General features: G+C 53.3%; 1 protein-coding gene across 1 annotated transcript in view; it reads left to right on the top strand.

Annotated features, from left to right (window-relative positions):
- Positions 1–19,956, top strand: part of LOC149432419 (rho guanine nucleotide exchange factor 19-like) — a 32,710-nt gene extending 12,754 nt beyond the window's left edge. Inside the window, 12 exon segments of the mRNA XM_089665217.1 lie at positions 1,593–1,753; positions 2,987–3,139; positions 3,864–3,993; positions 4,662–4,736; positions 9,883–9,972; positions 10,624–10,787; positions 11,362–11,438; positions 11,441–11,519; positions 14,515–14,594; positions 15,687–15,791; positions 19,324–19,445; positions 19,447–19,956. Of these exon segments, the coding sequence (XP_089521343.1) occupies positions 1,593–1,753; positions 2,987–3,139; positions 3,864–3,993; positions 4,662–4,736; positions 9,883–9,972; positions 10,624–10,787; positions 11,362–11,438; positions 11,441–11,519; positions 14,515–14,594; positions 15,687–15,791; positions 19,324–19,445; positions 19,447–19,482 (1,272 nt within the window). The 3' untranslated portion in view covers positions 19,483–19,956.
- The last annotated feature ends 1,795 nt before the right edge of the window (positions 19,957–21,751 follow it).

The raw sequence follows: 21,751 nt of genomic DNA, 5'->3' as shown, positions 1-21,751 counted from the left end.
ATTAGGGGGACCTTCTCCACTAGCCATCAATGGTCAGGGGACCTTCTCTATCGACCACCAATGTTAGAGGGACCTTTTCTACTGACCACCAGTTTTAGGGGGACCTTCTCCACTGACCACAAGTATTAGGGGGACCTTCTCCACTAGCCATCAATGGTAAGGGGACCTTCTCTACCGACCACCAATGTTAGAGGGACCTTTTCTACTGACCACCAGTTTTAGGGGACGCCTTCTCCACTGACCACAAGTATTAAGGGGACCTTCTCCACTAGCCATCAATGGTAAGGGGACCTTCTCTACCGACCACCAATGTTAGAGGGACCTTTTCTACTGACCACCAGTTTTAGGGGGACCTTCTCCACTGACCACAAGTATTAGGGGGACCTTCTCCACTAGCCATCAATGGTAAGGGGACCTTCTCTACCGACCACCAATGTTAGAGGGACCTTTTCTACTGACCACCAGTTTTAGGGGGACCTTCTCCACTGACCACAAGTATTAAGGGGACCTTCTCCACTAGCCATCAATGGTAAGGGGACCTTCTCTACCGACCACCAATGTTAGAGGGACCTTTTCTACTGACCACCAGTTTTAGGGGGACCTTCTCCACTGACCACAAGTATTAAGGGGACCTTCTCCACTAGCCATCAATGGTCAGGGGACCTTCTCTACCGACCACCAATGTTAGAGGGACCTTTTCTACTGACCACCAGTTTTAGGGGACACCTTCTCCACTGACCACAAGTATTAGGGGGACCTTCTCTACCGACCACCATTATTAGGTGGACCTTCTCTACAGACCACCAATGTTAGAGGGACCTTCTCCACTGATTGCCATTATAAGGGGAGAGTACAATTTTCCCTGTTGATTAGCCTCGGGGTGTCAGATATTCTGGGTTCTCCAAGGTCTTCATTCCCGTATTTCTGATGGTATCTCCACCTCGCTCATCACTGTTCTGTAGAGAGGATTACACTAGTGGGGCTTCCCCCATTATTTCGGGGTTTCCGCCATGTTGGGATAGTCTGCTGTGAAGAAGCGGCCTCTATTCTTCTGCAATGTAGACGTGTCGGAGTTTCAGATGCCAAAGTCTTGCATAGCAATTCTCCCGCCATGAAAACCGTCATCCAATCAGAAGCTGCGAGGTAACATCCTAGTAGTCCTTGGTTCTTCGCCGTTCACCAAACCCAGCGGACATCCTCCCGACTCGTCTTGCCTCCGTTGAGATCCGTACGAGGCGTCAGGCACCACGAGCCTCTGATATGGGATTAGGTTTTTCTTTTCATTTGAAGTGAAGTCTGATCACTGGGGGGGGAGGGGAGACTGAAGAAATGACTCCTCCTCCTTCTACAAAGTTACAATGTACAGCCTGATCACTGGGGGAGGGGAGACTGAGGAAATGACTCCTCCTCCTTCTACAAAGTTACAATGTACAGCCTAATCACTGGGGGAGGGGAGACTGAGGAAATGACTCCTCCTCCTTCTACAAAGTTACAATGTACAGCCTGATCACTGGGGGAGGGGAGACTGAGGAAATGCCTCCTATGAGCTGTGATGAATGTTCTCTATTGATCGCTCCGCCATCTTTCCGTAGGCCAAGTTTGAGTTGGTGACGTCGGAGGCGTCGTATGTGAACAGTCTGTCCATCGTGGTCGATCATTTCCTGAACTCACCGGAGCTGAACGAGTGTCTGGGGGCGCAGGAGAAACAATGGCTCTTCTCCAAACTGCCCGAAGTGAAGGAGATCAGCGAGAGGTATGGAATCCCATCCCCGACCGTACAGAATCCCATCCCCCACCGTACACAATCCCATCCCCCACCGTACAGAATCCCATCCCCCACCGTACAGAATCCCATCCCCCACCGTACAGAATCCCATCCCCCACCGTACAGAATCACATCCCCCACCGTACAGAATCCCATCCCCCACCGTACACAATCCCATCCCCCACCGTACACAATCCCATCCCCCATCGTACACAATCCCATCCCCCATCGTACAGAATCCAATCCCCAACCGTACAGAATCACAACCCCCATCGTACAGAATCCCATCCCCCATCGTACAGAATCACAACCCCCATCGTACAGAATCACAACCCCCATCGTACAGAATCACAACCCCCATCGTACAGAATCCCATCCCCCATCGTACAGAATCCAATCCCCAACCGTACAGAATCACAACCCCCATCGTACAGAATCCCATCCCCCATCGTACAGAATCACAACCCCCATCGTACAGAATCACAACCCCCATCGTACAGAATCCCATCCCCCATCGTACAGAATCCAATCCCCAACCGTACAGAATCACAACCCCCATCGTACAGAATCCCATCCTCCATCGTACAGAATCACAACCCCCATCGTACAGAATCACAACCCCCATCGTACAGAATCCCATCCCCCATCGTACAGAATCCCATCCCCCATCGTACAGAATCCCATCCCCCATCGTACAGAATCCAATCCCCAACCGTACAGAATCACAACCCCCATCGTACAGAATCACAACCCCCATCGTACAGAATCACAACCCCCATCGTACAGAATCCCATCCCCCATCGTACAGAATCCCATCCCCCATCGTACAGAATCCAATCCCCAACCGTACAGAATCACAACCCCCATCGTACAGAATCCAATCCCCAACCGTACAGAATCACAACCCCCATCGTACAGAATCACAACCCCCATCGTACAGAATCCCAACCCCCATCGTACAGAATCCCAACCCCCATCGTACAGAATCCCATCCCCCACCGTACACAATCACATCCCCCACCGTACACAATCCCATCCCCCACCGTACACAATCCCATCCCCCATCGTACAGAATCCCATCCCCCACCATACCGACAAGGATGGGGCCGTAAACAAGTGAATGTTGGGTGATAATCACATTCTCTGCAGGTGAATCTCCCGGGTTCGGGTGTTTAGGATGAAGGTGAATGTTGGGTGAAAGTGTCATTCTCCTTGTTGCAGGTTCCTGACTGACCTGGAGGAGCGGTTGGAGGAGGACATCCTGCGATTTGACGTCTGTGACATCGTCCTGCGACATTGCCCCGAGCTGCGGAGGGTGTACCTACCTTATGTCACCAACCAGGCCTACCAGGAGCAGACCTACCAACGGCTGCTGTAAGTGCCCCTCCCCCGCTTGGCCTGTATGGGCCGTTTGCAACCAATGGGAAGGGGGCACTGGGAGTACACAGCCCAGGGGGGAGGGGGCAATATGTTGGAGCCCCCCTCCCCCCCAGGCTCCATCTATACTTGAATAAGATGAGGCAATCCTTGTTTGTGGGAGGGCGCAGCACGCCGCCAGACTCCGCCTAAGGTAGGGGAGGGGAATCCTGGAGTTGGGGGGACGCAGCACCCACCAGACTCCGTCTATAACCGAACAAGGTGGGGGAGGGGAATCCTTGTGTGTGTGGGAGGGCGCAGCATGCCACCAGACACTGCCTATGACCAAACAAGGTGGGGGAGGGGAATCCTTGTGTGTGTGGGAGGGCGCAGCACGCCTCCAGACTCTGCCTATAACCGAAGAAGGCGGGGAAGGGGAAACCTTGCATGTGGGAGGGCGCAGTACGCCTCCAGACTCCGCATATAACCGAAGAAGGCAGGGGAGGGGAAACCTTGCGTGTGGGAGGGCGCAGCACGCCGCCAGACTTCTATAACCGAACAAGGCGGGGGAGGGGAAACCTTGCGTGTGGGGGGGACGCAGCATGCCACCAGACTCCGCCTATAACCGAACAAGGTGGGGGAGGGGAATCCTTATGTTGGTGCCCCCTAGAGTTGTATGAAGTCAGCAGGTGACTCCGCCTATACCTGGACAGCTGACCCGCCCTTCCTTTTCTCCCCCCAGACAGGAAAACGCCCGTTTCCGGGGGATCCTGGCCAAGCTGGAGGAAGACCAAGTGTGCCAACGCCTCCCTCTGACCTCCTTCCTCATCCTGCCCTTCCAGAGGATCATGCGGCTGAAGATGCTGGTGGAGGTACGGTGACCCCGTGTAGGGCCCCTCCCCCTCTGTGCCCCGATCTGGGCGATGCTAAGGCAAGTGAGGCCACTGCCTAAGGGCTCCACCCCAAAATCACCGAAATACTTTCCTGCTACTCCTCCCAACTGCCAAATCCACCTTCTATCCTCTCTCCATTCCCCCCCCCTTCAGTCTTCTATCCCCCTCAATCCCCCCCCCCAGTCTTATATCCTCTCTCCACCCCCCCTCCAGTCTTATATCCTCTCTCCACCCCCCCAAGTCTTATATCCCCCCTCCACCCCCCCCTCCGGTCTTATATCCTCTCTCCACCCCCCCTCCAGTCTTATATCCTCTCTTCACCCCCCCCTCCGGTCTTATATCCTCTCTCCACCCCCCCTCCAGTCTTATATCCTCTCTCCACCCCCCCCCCCCCCCCAAGTCTTATATCCCCCCTCCACCCCCCCTCCGGTCTTATATCCCCCCTCCATTCCCCCCTCCAGTCTTCTATCCCCCCCTCCAATCTTATATCCCCCCTTCCACCCCCCCCAAGTCTTATACCCCCCCTCCATCCCCCCCTCCAGTCTTCCATTCCCCCTCTTTTTCATGCTGCAGCGTTTGTCATCACAGCAGAAGTAATGAGTCGGTTTTGGGTGGAGCGATTCCTCAGCGTTGTCTTCTTTCTGCAGAATATCCTGAAGCACACGGCGCCCGGATCGCAGAACGAAGAGACGGCCAGCCAGGCGTTCACCGAGCTCAAGAAGGTAACTGAACGGCCAGCGCCAGGCCCTGCGGGTCCATTACATGCATTGTGCGGCTCGAACGCGTCTACCGACCAATCATCTTCTGATCTGTATCAGATTGGCCAATCACAGGCCAGAGCACGGCTCTAGTGACATCTGCTGGACGCTTCAGGAATAGTCTGGGCAGAAATCCCCTTTAAATCAACATAATGTCTCCGAAGACCCATTTGTGATTGGCTGATCTTCCTGCTGAGCAATGCGGTGACTGCGCTCTGCTGTTCTCCAGTGCAAAGGCAATGCCTTCTGCTACAAACTCAGTGCAGCCTATCCTGCAATCTCAGCGGCTGCTCAGTGCGGCCTATCCTGCAATCTCAGCGGCTGCTCAGTGCGGCCTATCCTGCAATCTCAGTGCGGCCTATCCTGCAATCTCAGCGGCTGCTCAGTGCGGCTTATCCTGTAATCTCAGCGGCTGCTCAGTGCGGCCTATCCTGCAATCTCAGCGGCTGCTCAGTGCGGCCTATCCTGCAATCTCAGCGGCTGCTCAGTGCGGCCTATCCTGCAATCTCAGCGGCTGCTCAGTGCGGCCTATCCTGCAATCTCAGCGGCTGCTCAGTGCGGCCTATCCTGCAATCTCAGTGCGGCCTATCCTGCAATCTCAGTGGCTGCTCAGTGCGGCCTATCCTGCAATCTCAGCGGCTGCTCAGTGCGGCCTATCCTGCAATCTCAGTGCGGCCTATCCTGCAATCTCAGTGCGGCCTATCCTGCAATCTCAGCGGCTGCTCAGTGCGGCCTATCCTGCAATCTCAGTGCGGCCTATCCTGCAATCTCAGTGCGGCCTATCCTGCAATCTCAGCGGCTGCTCAGTGCGGCCTATCCTGCAATCTCAGCGGCTGCTCAGTGCGGCCTATCCTGCAATCTCAGTGCGGCCTATCCTGCAATCTCAGTGCGGCCTATCCTGCAATCTCAGCGGCTGCTCAGTGCGGCCTATCCTGCAATCTCAGTGCGGCCTATCCTGCAATCTCAGCGGCTGCTCAGTGCGGCTTATCCTGCAATCTCAGCGCCTGCTCAATGCGGCCCATTCTGCAATCTCAGCGGCTGCTCAGCGGGGCTTATCCTGCACTTTCAACAGCTTCTCAGCGGGGCCTATCCTGCAATCGCAGCAGCTATGGGAGATATTATATCTTCCCTATAAAGATTGTTTTTAATTTAAGAAATTTGGTGCTATGGAAAAGATTTCAGTCTCAGATGCGGACCTCCAGGTCTGACCCCCATGGTGTCTCGGCGGGGCAGCTGTCATCCTGTGAAGGGGTTTATTGACACACATACACAGCAGACTGTTTGTATCCGGCATTCCTGCAGCTGTGGTCAGTTTGCAGGAGGGTGAGATGTGACACCTGGGTGCGATCCTGGGGTGTCACTGACTGGGGTCTGCGGAAGACGCGCCACCTGCCGAGACAGACAGTACATTGTGACGCAGACCGGCTGACCTTTCCTGTCCCACATGCCACAGACGCCTCTGACCAATAACATCTCACATCAGCGGTCTGCGCTATTTTCTGTTGTCCAGAACCTTCGCTATGGATGAACGCCGAATCTCCATTAACCCCTCCCCCCCCCCCAATAATTTTGATCATTCCTAAAATGTCACCACTGAAAAATATATATTGAATTTTGGCTCACGAACAGCAAGATTGGAAGTGACATCTCAGCCTCTCCACGAGCTGAGATTGCAAAATTCAGAGCTTTCTCTTTGCCAAAATTTTGGTAAAATTTTCATGGTGTCAATGGGAAAGAGAGAATGAATGAAGGGGGGTCTCCTGCGATATTCAGGGTACAATGAGCTCTAAATGACTCCTGGGGGCTTCTTGTGTCATAAATGTCACTTTCATTAGATTTTTATGGCATTTTATTATTATTTGATGTTTTTTTTCACGGAAGGAGCAAAAATAGTCAACGAATAAAAGGAAGGAGCCGTATACAGGATTGTATTTGTGTTTTGCGTATTTGTGTTTTTTATTATTTTATTTTTTTATAATAAAATCAAGGAAATAAAAACACAAATACACAAAACACAAATACATTCCTGAACTTTGTTTTGGTTTTAGTTTTGTTTTTTATTGTTTAAAAAGGTCAAATGCCAACAAATACACAAAAAAAAAATAGAAGAATAAAAGGAAAGGGCCGAGTTTCTGGAACTCATGTTTGGATGGCATTGTATGAATGACGTGTCTTGGGGGTGATCCCAGAGCTTGGGGGTGATCCAAGCAACTCACCAAGCACTCGGATCGCCCCCGGGCCCTGGGATCACCCCCAACCTCTGGAATCACCCCCAAGCCCTGGAATCACCCCCAAGCCCTGGAATCACCCCCAAGCCCTGGGATCACACCCAACCTCTGGAATCTCCCCCAAGCCCTGGGATCACACCCAACCTCTGGAATCACCCCCAAGCCCTGGGATCACACCCAAGCCCTGGGATCACACCCAAGCTCTGGGATCACACCCAAGCTCTGGGATCACACCCAAGCTCTGGGATCACCCCCAGCCGTGGGATCACCCCCAAGCTCTGGGATCACCCCCAAGCCCTGGGATCACCCCCAAGCCCTCGGATCACCCCCAAGCCCTGGGATCACACCCAAGCTCTGGAATCACCCCCAAGCCCTCGGATCTCCCCCAAACCCTGGGATCACACCCAAGCTCTGGAATCACCCCCAAGCCCTCGGATCTCCCCCAAACCCTGGGATCACACCCAAGCTCTGTAATCACCCCCAGCCCTGGGATCACACCCAAGCTCTGGGATCACCCCCAGCCCTGGGATCACCCCCAAGCTCTGGGATCACTACGAAGCCCTGGGATCACCCCCAAGCTCTGGGATCACCCCCAAGCCCTGGGATCACCCCCAAGCCCTGGGATCACCCCCAAGCCCTGGGATCACACCCAACCTCTGGGATCACCCCCAAGCCCTGGGATCACCCCCAAGCCCTGGGATCACCCCCAAGCCCTGGGATCACACCCAACCTCTGGAATCACCCTCAAGCCCTGGGATCACCCCCAGCCCTGGGATCACACCCAAGCTCTGGAATCACCCCCAAGCCCTCGGATCTCCCCCAAACCCTGGGATCACCCCCAAGCCCTCGGATCTCCCCCAAACCCTGGGATCACCCCCAAGCCCTCGGATCTGGGCTGGGCACTGCCAGCTTTTAGAGGAATTTTTGATGGTAATTTCACAGCATGGTAAACATCAGACTTTTGTAAATCAAACACAAAATCACTGATTGTGCAACAAAATCACGTCGTCTGAGAACACTCCTATCGTCCCTCTCTGTGGTCCCGTATTTTGGTGTCTCTGGTTCAGCTCAGTGCCTAGCAATGTAGTGCAGGTGGATTTGGAGGACATCGGTGGCTCCAGCTGGGTTGCAGTAATGGCTGTTGTATTCCAGGCCTCTCATTTGGTAGATAGGAAGGACAGTCCCATATGGAAGTGTGGCAGATAGAAATAATAGTCCCATATGGAGTGGTGGCAGATAGGAAGGATGGTCCCACATGGATCAGTGGCGGATAGGAAGGATGGTCCTATATGGAGCGGTGGCAGATTGGAGGGATGGTTCCATATGGATCAGTGGTGGATAGGGAGAATGGTTCCATATGGAGCGGTGGCAGATTGGAAGGATGGTCCCATATGGAGCGGTGTCAGATTGGAAGGATGGTCCCATATGGATCAGTGGCGGGTAGGAAGGATGGTCCCATATGGATCAGTGGCGGGTAGGAAGGATGGTCCCATATGGATCAGTGGCGGGTAGGAAGGATGGTCCCATATGGATCAGTGGCGGATAGGAAGGATGGTCCCACATGGATCAATGGCGGATAGGAAGGATGGTCCCACATGGATCAGTGGCGGATAGGAAGGATGGTCCCACATGGATCAGTGGCGGATAGGAATGATGGTCCCACATGGATCAGTGGCGGATAGGAATGATGGTCCCACATGGATCAGTGGCGGATAGGAATGATGGTCCCATATGGATCAGTGGCGGATAGGAATGATGGTCCCATATGGATCAGTGGTGGATAGGAATGATGGTCCCATATGGATCAGTGGCGGATAGGAGGACGGTTCCACATGGATCAGTGGCGGATAGGAATGATGGTCCCACATGGATCAGTGGCGGATAGGAATGATGGTCCCACATGGATCAGTGGCGGATAGGAATGATGGTCCCACATGGATCAGTGGTGGATAGGAATGATGGTCCCATATGGATCAGTGGCGGATAGGAATGATGGTCCCATATGGATCAGTGGCGGATAGGAAGGATGGTCCCATATGGAGCGGTGGCAGATTGGAAGGATGGTCCCATATGGAGTGGTGGCAGATTGGAATGATGGTCCCATATGGAGTGGTGGCGGATAGGAATGATGGTCCCACATGGAGTGGTGGCGGATAGGAAGGATGGCCCACATGGAGTGGTGGCGGATAGGAAGGATGGTCCCATATGGATCAGTGGCGAATAGGAAGGATGGTCCCATATGGATCAGTGGCAGATAGGAAGGATGGTCCCATATGGAGTGGTGGCAGATTGGAAGGATGGTCCCATATGGAGTGGTGACAGATTGGAGGGATGGTCCCATATGGAGTGGTGGCAGATTGGAGGGATGGCCCCATATGGAGTGGTGGCAGATTGGAGGGATGGTCCCATATGGAGTGGTGGCAGATTGGAGGGATGGTCCTATATGGAGTGGTGACAGATTGGAAGGATGGTCCCATATGGAGTGGTGGCAGATTGGAGGGATGGTCCCATATGGAGTGGTGGCAGATTGGAGGGATGGTCCCATATGGAGTGGTGGCAGATTGGAGGGATGGTCCTATATGGAGTGGTGGCAGATTGGAGGGATGGTCCTATATGGAGTGGTGGCAGATTGGAGGGATGGTCCTATATGGAGTGGTGGCGGATAGGAAGGATGGTCCCATATGGATCAGTGGCGGATAGGAATGATGGTCCCACATGGAGTGGTGGCGGATAGGATGGATAATCTGATATGGAGCTCTCAGGACAAAGAGCTGAAATGGAAGGTTTGTGGGGTCTGTGCGGAGGAGCTTACAATCTAATGTCTGGAAGAATATGTTGTCTCATAACTATAGTGTATCTAATGGCGGCTTTTTCCTCCTCAGCTGGTGAAGGAATGTAACGCCAGCGTCCAATCTATGAAGAGAACAGAAGAGTTGATCCACCTCAACAAGAAGATTCACTTTGAGAGTAAGGTAAGGTGGGGGTGGGGATAGGCTGGTTTTGGAAGAGGGTGTGATGTCACAGCCGGTATGGATGGTTCATGGTGGGCTAGGCATTGCCATGGAAAGGCTTCCTGTAGCTCCATCTGCATGTATGGACCCCCTACAGGATGGCGGGTGGCACACAGTGAACTCGGTGTAGAGTTATTCCCCGAGGTCACCACAGAGGACAAGGGGGCGCTCTTTACGTTTGGAGGAAAAGAGATTTAACCTCCAAATATGGAAAGGCTTCTTCATGGTAAGAGCTGTGAAAATGACTCCCTCAAGCGTTGGTTGTGGCCAGCTCAGTGGATTGCTGTAGGAAAGTCCTGGATCCTTTCTTGGATACACAGAATATAACATTTATAGGGAACGTTGATCCAGGGAATATCCGATTGCCTCTCGGGGGATCGGGAAGGATTTTTTTTCTCCCGCAGGAGCAGATTGGATCATGCTTTGCTGGGTTTCTGCCTTCTTCTGGATCCACTGTGGGTGGAGGATTGTATAATTTTTTTTTTTACCTTTTTATTGGTTAAACCAGATGAACTTTTTTTCAACCAGACTAACTCTGTAACTAGAACCTCTCTATGATTAGGAGCCCCAAAGGGCCCCTGTAGAAGGTCTGACTGTCTCTTTCCTCCACAGATCTTCCCTCTGATCTCGCAGTCTCGTTGGCTGGTGAAGCACGGGGAGCTGGTGGAACTGGACATGCAGATCCCGAATGCAGCAGGATCCCGCTTCAAACTCAGCCCCAAACCCGTCTACCTGCATCTGTTCAATGACTGCCTGCTGCTCTCCAGGAAGAAGGAGTGAGTTCCCCGGCAAAGAGAACCCGTCTCCCCAACATTGCTCAGCATTCCATGTCCTCAACCAGGATCCAACCAATAACACAGTCTATGGCAGGGGCAGACTGACAACTCATGGGGCCCCTGGGCAATTGGGGATCATGGGGCCCGTGTCCTTGCCCACACTCAAAACACACCCAAAAAAGCCTATAAAAGCTACCAGGGCATTTTATGGGGCCCCCTACTGACCCTGGGCCCTTGGGCAGCACCCGAGTGCTCGAATGGTCAGTCCGCCGCTGGTCTCTGGAAGACCAAGAAGGTTGGGCGGTTCATGGATGGTCCATTGCCTTCCTCCACCATCTGGTTGGCCATTGGCAGCTACATGCTTCAATTAGGAATGTACAAAGTGATTTTGGCGAAAGCGAGTTCACCAAAATGACAAAAATTTGCCGATTTCTCCCAATTTTCAAAGTTTTAGGGAAATTAAACGCTCATTGTCCCACGCCTTCTCAGCTTGGTCTGGAGTCCACATACGATTGGTGGATCACACAGCACCAGATATTCTTCCCATCTAATAATCGATCTTTCTGCTCCCCAGGCTGGGCCGGTTTGCGGTCTTTGCACATGCCCAGGTGTGTGACCTGAAGGTGACGGATCTGAGCTGGAAGCTGCAGGAGGTCCCGGCGAGGTGTTCCATGTCCAGCTGTGCCACGAGCAACGGCCGAAACACCAGATCCTGCTTCGTGCGCAGAGCGAGTGAGTGACGGCAGATATGGGGGAGGGGGGGAGGGGCGGATGAGAGGAGAAAGGCAATGGGGTGTGTGTGTGTTCATACAATCGACTGTTTTAGGTCGATGAATCTGAAATTGAGGTGCCAAGTAAGAGTTAATAATCCAGGAAAACATTTATTCCGATCATAGAATAGTGACCCAACACCATTTCAGAGGCCAGAGATCCCTTCATCAGGGCTTGAGGATTGGACACAATGTATGCAGACCGGACGGGATGAAGGATACAATGTATACAGACTGGACGGGATGAAGGATACAATGTATACAGACTGGACGGGATGATGGATACAATGTATACAGACTGGACGGGGATATTGAATACAATGTATACAGACTGGACGGATATAGAATACAATGTATACAGACTGGACGGGATATAGAATACAATGTATACAGACCGGACGGGATGAAGGATACAATGTATACAGACTGGACGGGATATAAAATACAATGTATACAGACTGGACGGGATATAGAATACAATGTATACAGACCGGACGGATGAAGGATACATGTATACAGACTGGACAGGATATAGAATACAATGTATACAGACTGGACGGGATGAAGGATACAATGTATACAGACTGGACGGGATATAGAATACAATGTATACAGACTGGACGGGATATAGAATACAATGTATACAGACTGGACGGGATGAAGGATACAATGTATACAGACTGGACGGGATAAATGAAACAATGTATACAGACTGGGATGGGATGAAGGATACAATGTATACAGACTGGACGGGATGATGGATACAATGTATACAGACCAGATGGGATGAAGGATACAATGTACACAGACTGGACGGGATGATGGATACAATGTATACAGACTGGATGGGATGAAGGGATACAATGTATACAGACTGGATGGGATGAAGGATACAATGTATACAGACTGGACGGGATGATGGATACAATGTATACAGACTGGACGGGATGATGGATACAATGTATACAGACTGGACGGGATGATGGATACAATGTATACAGACTGGACGGGATGAAGGATACAATGTATACAGACCGGACGGATGAAGGATACAATGTATACAGACTGGACAGGATATAGAATACAATGTATACAGACTGGATAGGATGAAGGATACAATGTATACAGACTGGACGGGATGAAGGATACAATGTATACAGACTGGACGGGATAAAGGAATACAATGTATACAGACTGGACGGGATATAGAATACAATGTATACAGACTGGACAGGATATAGAATACAATGTATACAGACTGGACGGGATGATGGATACAATGTATACAGACTGGACGGGATATAGAATACAATGTATACAGACTGGATAGGATGAAGGATACAATGTATACAGACTGGACGGGATGATGGATACAATGTATACAGACTGGACGGGATGATGGATACAATGTATACAGACTGGACGGGATGATGGATACAATGTATACAGACTGGACGGGATGATGGATACAATGTATACAGACTGGACGGGATGATGGATACAATGTATACAGACTGGACGGGATGATGGATACAATGTATACAGACTGGACGGGATGATGGATACAATGTATACAGACTGGACGGGATGAAGGATACAATGTATACAGACCGGACGGGATGAAGGATACAATGTATACAGACTGGACAGGATATAGAATACAATGTATACAGACTGGACGGGATATAGGATACAATGTATACAGACTGGACGGGATGAAGGATACAATGTATACAGACTGGACAGGATATAGAATACAATGTATACAGACTGGATGGGATGATGGATACAATGTATACAGACTGGACGGGATGAAGGATACAATGTATACAGACTGGACAGGATATAGAATACAATGTATACAGACTGGATGGGATGATGGATACAATGTATACAGACTGGACGGGATGAAGGATACAATGTATACAGACTGGACAGGATATAGAATACAATGTATACAGACTGGATGGGATGATGGATACAAGTAAAAACAGACTGGACGGGATATAGGATACAATGTATACAGACTGGACGGGATGAAGGATACAATGTATACAGACTGGACTTGATGAAGGATACAATGTATACAGAATGGACGGGATGAAGGATACAATGTATACAGACTGGACAGGATATAGAATACAATGTATACAGACTGGACGGATGATGGATACAATGTATACAGACTGGACGGGATATAGGATACAATGTATACAGACTGGACGGGATGAAGGATACAATGTATACAGACTGGACGGGATGAAGGATACAATGTATACAGACTGGACAGGATATAGAATACAATGTATACACACTGGACGGATGAAGGATACAATGTATACAGACTGGACGGGATGAAGGATACAATGTATACAGACTGACGGGATGATGGATACAATGTATACAGACTGGACAGGATATAGAATACAATGTATACAGACTGGACGGGATGAAGGATACAATGTATACAGACTGGATGGGATAAAGGATACAATGTATACAGACTGGACGGGATGAAGGATACAATGTACACAGACTGGACGGGATGAAGGATACAATGTATACAGACTGGACAGGATATAGAATACAATGTATACAGACTGGACGCGATATAGAATAGTATGTATAGAGTATGGACTTCGCTCAGTCCGTCTGTATCCATTGTTTCCAGTCCTCAAGCCCTGATGAAGGGATCTCCGGCCTCTGCAATGTGTTGGGTCATTTTCATGTCTTCTCTGTGATTGGAAGAATGCATATGTCAGTGAGTGTTGCGTGTTGAGTGTTGCGTGTTGAGTGTTGCGTTTTGATGTGCGTTTTGGTGTAGATTGGAGCTATAAATCTGTAGAGATGACCTTCCAGTCGGTGGAAATTCTATAAAGCAGACCGGCCCGGCGCTCAGAGAGGTATATAAAGTGACAGCGCAGGAGGCGGTCCTAACCTTTCCCGTCTCTCCGCAGGAGCCAGAAGCAGCGCTGGATCTCCGCCATGTGTCCCTCCAAGCCGCTCATCGACCTGGAGAACGTCTCCGACAGCGAAGGTGCGTCCGACGTCACTGGCAGGGAGTCATGGGAAATGTATGCAAATGAGGCCTAGAAGGGGGCGATTAGCATAATTCCTGGAAGAGCGCGAGAATGGCGCCGGATAGCGAATAAAAGAAGAATCGCCATTAATAGCGAATAGAAGAAGAAGAAGAATTCCAGTCCGCTATTATATTTTATATGAAAAGTCTTGGAGTTGCAACAATGTATCCATTTGTATCCGAATAAAAACATCTGTATCGAAATGGATACAAATAGATACAAATGGATACATTGTTGCAACTGCAAGACTGTTCATATAAAATCCTAATAGCGGAGCTCTCTGCAGGGACAGAAGTAATTATGGGGTTAAATGCCGGCCGCAGACGGGACGAAAATCAGCCACTTTTTTTACCGTGGTGGTAACGTTGGCCGATTGAACGACAGATTTTTCTTTTTTTTTTTTAAAAACGGCCGGTTTTCGACCTGTCTATGGCCTGCATTAGGACCGGATCACACTCCATGCGTTTCAGTTGCTTTTTTCTGCATCCAAAATGCACAGAAAGTAGATGATATGGTGGTCAGTGTCATAGTTCCCATCAGCGCTCGCAGTTCCAGTGCGTTCCGAATGCAGAAAAAAAAAAAAAGAACAGGCCGCATTTTTCCTGCACAGAACTGTACTGGGACGCGGTAAAACGCATCGAAAACGCACCAAAATTGCACTGGAACGCACATGTCCCTATTTAAATTAACCCCTTCACGCCGGCGCGTCCCGGACGTTTAAGAGTTTAAGAAGCAGGGAGGCGGACTGGCGGGGTTTAGGGATCATGTGATTGCCGTGACGCGCCGTCACGGCGGTCACATGATCGGGAAAGGTCGTGATTGAAAGAGGAGATCGGGACCTTTCCGCGAGTACCGGACATGCGTGTTGGGAGCGGGCAGGGCGCGCGCTCTCAGCACACATTTTTTTTTAGAATTGAACGCAAATGTGCGGCCGCTCGGTTGTCTAGGCCCTTTGCAGCGCGGTGCAGGATTAGCGCAGCTTTTGGCGATTTGTTGACCCCTCCCTTTCTTCCCATTGGCTGACCACCCTCCATGTCTCTCCTCCCCAGACGCTCCTCAAGTCCAGTGCATTAAGGGGTACACCGCCCAGGAGCACGATGAGCTCACGCTGGAGAAGGCCGACATCCTGCGCCTCACCGCCAAGACCAGCGACGGTAAGAGGGGGCGGGGAAAAGAAAATGCGGGGGAGGGGCGCTTTCCATCATTTGACTATAAACACGTCAGCGGGTCGGAGTGAAATTCTAGAGCCAGTTGTGGAAGCAACGGAGGACAGGGAAGTGTCTGGCTGCTCACAACAACCAATCAGAGTCTTCCTTTTATTATCTGCCCTCCACTATAAAAAGGGGCGGCCCAAATCTGATTGGCTGTTGTAACACACGGTGTGTAAGGTTAGAATAATGCCGTCTCCCGGCTCCTGAGAGCGCATAGCAGAGCTCTGTTGTTCTTTACATTCCTTTATCTACTGAGCTGAAATATCTGAGGCTGTTATGTGGACTCAGGAGCTGGGAGACCGACAGGCAGCGGGTGACAACTGCCAGGCGACTCTCAAGCCGGAGTGTCAGGCTCAATGTAGGCAAAGGGGCAGATATTAATCTATCACAGTTCAGCTGAGGTACCTCGTGGGCGGGGGAGAGGGAGGAGCGCCATCTGTGTCCCCAGTGGGGAGATTTCCCCTCACTTCCTGTCCAGGTAATGGGGTCATCACAGCAAGACCCTAATGGGGACACATAGAAATTCCTGTACCACCTGAAATTAAAAAAAAAAAGAAGAAAGGTTTGGTCTGGAGTTCAGATCCTGTCTCCACCCCCCCCCCCCGGGGTATCTCTGAATATTAATGTGACGCCCAGGGCTGTCTTAATGCATTAGGAACCCTAGGCACTGTCCGGGGCCCCAGGTGTACATACTTGCCAACTGTCCCGGATTTGCCAGGATAGTAATGTTTTTTTCTAAGCTGTCCCAGGATAGCCGGGCTGCTTCCCAGAACCTGTACTGTGCCCTCCTGATCCCAGTACTGTGCCCCCCCATACTGTGCCCTTCTGTCCCCCCGTACTGTGCCCCCCTGATCCCAGTATTGTGCCCCCCCCATACTGTGCCCTTCTGTCCCCCCTGATCCCAGTATTGTGCCCTCCTGATCCCAGTATTGTGCCCCCCCCATACTGTGCCCTTCTGTCCCCCCGTACTGTGCTCTCCTGATCCCAGTATTGTGCCCCCCCATACTGTGCCCTTCTGTCCCCCCGTACTGTGCCCCCCTGATCCCAGTTTTGTGCCCCCCCCCATACTGTGCCCTTCTGTCCCCCCTGATCCCAGTATTGTGCCCCCCCCCCCATACTGTGCCCTTCTGTCCCCCCTACTGTGCTCTCCTGATCCCAGTATTGTGCCCCCCCATACTGTGCCCTTCTGTCCCCCCCGTATTGTGCCCTCCTGATCCCAGTATTGTGCCCCCCCCATACTGTGCCCTTCTGTCCCCCCCTACTGTGCCCTCCTGATCCCAGTATTGTGCCCTCCTGATCCCAGTATTGTGCCCCCCCCATACTGTGCCCTTCTGCCCCCCCGTATTGTGCCCTCCTGATCCCAGTATTGAGCCCCCCCCCATAATGTGCCCTCCTGACACACCCTGTACTGTGCCCTCCTGACTCCCCCCGTACTGTGACCCCCTGATCCCAGTATTGTGCCCCCCCCCATAATGTGCCCTTCTGCCTCCCCGTATTGTGCCCTCCTGATCCCAGTATTGTGCCCTCCTGCCTCCTCCCTGTACTGTGCACAGGGGCAGACTGACCATTCGAGCACTCAGCACTGCCCGAGGGCCCGGCGTCAGTAGGGGGCCCCATGAAATGCCTCTGGTACCTTTTATAGGCTTTTTTGGGTGTGCATTGAGTGTGGGCAAGGACACAGAGGCCCCATAATCCCTATTGCCCGGGGGCCCCATGAGTTGTCAGTCCACCCCTGGCTGTGTCCTTCTACCTCCTCCCCATACTGTGCCCGCCTGACTCCCCCCATACTGTGGCCTTCTGCCTCTCCCCATAGTGTGCCCTCCGGACTCCCCCCTGTACTCTGCCTTCCTGATCCCAGTACTCTGCCTCCTGACTCCCCCCCTGTACTGCGCCCTCCTGACCCTGTACTGCGCCCTCCTGACTCCCCCCCTATACTGTGTCCTCCTGACTCCCCCCCTGTACTCTGCCCTCCTGACTCCCCCCTGTACTGCGTCCTCCTGACTCCCCCCCTGTACTCTGCCCTCCTGACTCCCCCCGTACCGCGCCCTCCTGACTCCCCCCCTGTACTCTGCCCTCCTGACTCCCCCGTACCGCACCCTCCTGACTCCCCCCCGTACCGCGCCCTCCTGACTCCCCCCGTACCGCGCCCTCCTGACTCCCCCCCGTACCGCGCCCTCCTGACTCCCCCCCCCCCCTGTACTCTGCCCTCCTGACTCCCCCCCCCCTGTACTCTGCCCTCCTGACTCCCCCCCCCCCTGTACTCTGCCCTCCTGACTCCCCCCCCCCTGTACTCTGCCCTCCTGACTCCCCCCCCCCCCTGTACTCTGCCCTCCTGACTCCCCCCCCCCCCCTGTACTCTGCCCTCCTGACTCCCCCCCCCCCCCTGTACTCTGCCCTCCGGCCTCCCCCCCCCCCTGTACTCTGCCCTCCTGACTCCCCCCCCCCTGTACTCTGCCCTCCTGACTCCCCCCCCCTGTACTCTGCCCTCCTGACTCCCCCCCCCCTGTACTCTGCCCTCCTGACTCCCCCCCCCCTGTACTCTGCCCTCCTGACTCCCCCCCCCTGTACTCTGCCCTCCTGACTCCCCCCCCCTGTACTCTGCCCTCCTGACTCCCCCCCCCTGTACTCTGCCCTCCTGACTCCCCCCCCCTGTACTCTGCCCTCCCTGACTCCCCCCCCTGTACTCTGCCCTCCTGACTCCCCCCCCGTACTGTGCCCTCCTGACTCCCCCCCCCGTACTGTGCCCTCCTGACTCCCCCCGTACTGTGCCCTCCTGACTCCCCCCCCCCCCGTACCGTGCCCTTTGTGTTGATTAGTCCTTGATTTATGGCACGTTTTCCTATTAAATGTTTCATGCTATCAGCTATTTATTCTTCATCCTTGAGAGCAGGTGTGGAAATTGGGGCCGGCTGGAAGGGGCCCCAGAGTAGGCGTGGAATTGAGGCCGGCTGGAAGGGGCCCCAGAGTAGGCGTGGAAATTGGGGGTCGGCAGGAAGGGGCCCCAGAGTAGACATGGAAATTGGGGCCGGCTGGAAGGGGCCCAGAGTAGGCGTGGAAATTGAGGCCGGCTGGAGGGGCCCCAGAGTAGGAGTGGAAATTGGGGCCGGATGGAAGGGGCCCCAGAGTAGGCATGGAAATTGGGGCCTGCAGGAAGGAGCCCCAGAGTAGGAGTGGAATTGGGGCCGGCTGGAAGGGGCCCCAGAGTAGGCGTGGAAATTGGGGCCGGATGGAAGGGGCCCCAGAGTAGGCATGGAAATTGGGGCTGGCCTGGAAGGGGCCCCATTGCATGCGTTTGTCCCGGGGCCCATGATACTATTAAGATGGCCCTGGAGATGCCAGGAGGGGAGGGCGGCCCCCCTGCGGTCATAACTCCACCAATAAGCCCCAGGCCCAGTCAGATGCTGCGGATCGGGTGATGTGGCTGCTGTGTGCGTCCGCCCTGGTGCTGACATTGTCCCCTTTGCTCCCTCCGCAGGTTGGATGGAAGGGATCCGGCTCTCGGATGGAGAGAGGGGCTGGGCGCCAGCGACGCACGTGGAGGAGATCACCAACAAGAACGCCCGGCTGCGCAACCTGCGCGAGAACAAGCGGATCAAGGCACGCCACCAGCAAACTGGAGATGAAGCCGCCTTAGAGGTGACGGGCGGAGCAGGACCACGCCCCTGCGGGGGTAGCCCCGCCCATCTGTAAAACTTTCTAACGTCCTGTACATTTCAGCCACCCGCCTCTCGCGGGGTGAAAACAAAAAGACTGCATGATGGCGGCGGCAGCGGCTTCGATCGCACATGACTGCTGCAGCACGCCGGCCCCAAGTCTAAATCTGCAAACCTGTACTTGAAATACCGCCATCTACGCCGCTCTAAGACCGCCCCCTCGGAGCCTCTTCACTAACCAGCCAATAGATCATCCAGACTCCGACAGGGGCCTACTGAACGCTCTGCAGCATGAAGATGATCGCACAGACTCCACTCCCCCTTCAGTTGCTGGAGGGGGGGCCCTAAAAACTGTACCATAATCCTGGGGGGGGGGGTCTTGTCACCCCAAAATGACACTAAACTATGTAAATATTTCCGCATTACAATGTAATTAAATTTGATTCTGATCCGCGTTCTGGGGTCGCCATCATTTGTCGCAGCACAGCTTAGCAGACATGGGCCCTCAGCGCAGATACATTGTTATGGAGCTGCAACATACGGAACAATCGGAGGAAACAACAGAATTCCCCTCACAGGAGGTAGGAGGGCCCTGCGCACAAGAGCTTACAATCTAAAGGCTCCTGGAGGACCCCCTTCTGCTGAGATTGCCGGTTTCCTGGCTGCGAGGCTCTCGTTGGGACTGCCCCGAAACAATCGCGCCATTCCTGACTCCGCCTCCTTCATGCTTGTTCCGGGGCAGCCATACGGGAAATGCTGAAGTCAGAGGCAGCCAGGCTGCTGGCATTTCCAGAAGGAGGTCAGAAACGCACATGGGGGGTGATTGGGCCCCAGCGCGGACCTGCCATGCTTTCCATTACAGCGCCTTCATTCTCTTCCTAGCACGCCGCAGGCAGAGTCACACGCGGTCCGCACGCGCACAGAAGCGCGCTGCCTACAGGGGCACGGAGCGCACACGCATGTCCATTCCATGTGTTCCTGCCCATGCAGGGCCCGTGCTACCACTAGGAGAACTAGGCAGCTGCCTAGGGCCCACTACTAACTAGGGTGCAGCACAGCCCCACCTACTCTCCATCATGGACGGATCATTGAGGGGGTGCTGGGGTAGGTGGGAGGGATTGGGGGGATTTTGTCCTAGGTGGGGGGATTGAAGGAAGAGAATTGGTGCTGGGAGGGTGGATTGGGGGGAAATTGTGGTAGGAGAGGGGAGTGTGGGAGGGGGGTGCTAGGTGAGAGGATTGGGAGGGGAGATTTATGCTAGGAGGGGGGGGGGATTGGGGGGAGGTTATGCTAGGAGGAGGGATGGGGGGGAATTGTGCTAGGAGGTGGGACTGGGGGGGGGGGTTGTGCTAGGAGGTGGGATGCGGGAGGGTGAATTGTGCTAGGAGGGAGATTGGGGGGGGGGGGATTGTGCTAGGAGGGGGGACTGGGGGGGATTGTGCTAAGAGGGGGAATTAGGGGGAAAATTGTGCTGGGGGGGATTGTGCTAGGAGGTGGAATGGGGGGGGGGGGGAATTGTGCTAGAAGGGGGGGATTCTGCTAGGAGGGTGGATTGGGGGGAATTGTGCTAGGAGCAGGGATGGGATTTTGCTAGGAGGTGGGATTGGGGGGTGGGGGATTGTACTAGGAGGGGGGATTGGGGGGGGGGGTTTGTGCTAGGGGGGGTGATGGGGGGGGGATTGTGCTAGGAGGGGGGTTGGGATTGGGTGAGGGGGGCTTGGGGGTAGGAATTGTGCTAGGAAGGGGGGATGGGGGGGATTGTGCTAGGAGGGGGGATTTGTGCTAGGAGGGGAAATTGGGGGGGGATTGTGCTAGGAGGGGGGGCTTGGGGGAATTGTGCTAGGAGGGGGGGATGGGAATTGTGCTGGGGGGGGGGGGGGGGTTGTGCTAGGAGGGGTGAAGTAGAACTATAGGTGATTTTTTTTGGGGGGGAGGGGGGCAAATAGCTGGTCTCACCTGGGGCGCAAAATATTCTAGCACCAGCCCTGCGCTCGCGGATAATAAAGAGTTGTATCCATCCAAAGTCACACCCAAGTGGCTCCCATCCAAAATCGCATCAAAGTAGCGCGGCAACCTTTATGTGTGCAGTCACATGTTAGGGACATGGGTTAGTGGTGGTGACCAAACATGTGACTTTGGACACATAAAGGTTCCCGCGCTACTTTGATGCGACTTCCATGATATTGTGATGTTATCTGAGTGCAAAGTCGCATCAAATCAATATTCTCCTTTTGGCAAAAAGTGCACCGA

Source organism: Staurois parvus, unplaced genomic scaffold (genome assembly GCF_062004578.1).
Source record: "Staurois parvus isolate SC_StPar_1 unplaced genomic scaffold, SC_StPar_1.0 ptg002147l, whole genome shotgun sequence".
Classification (NCBI taxonomy): Eukaryota; Metazoa; Chordata; class Amphibia; order Anura; family Ranidae; genus Staurois; species Staurois parvus.
Note: the sequence above shows the minus strand (reverse complement) of the source record. Positions and strands in the feature narration are given on the sequence as shown.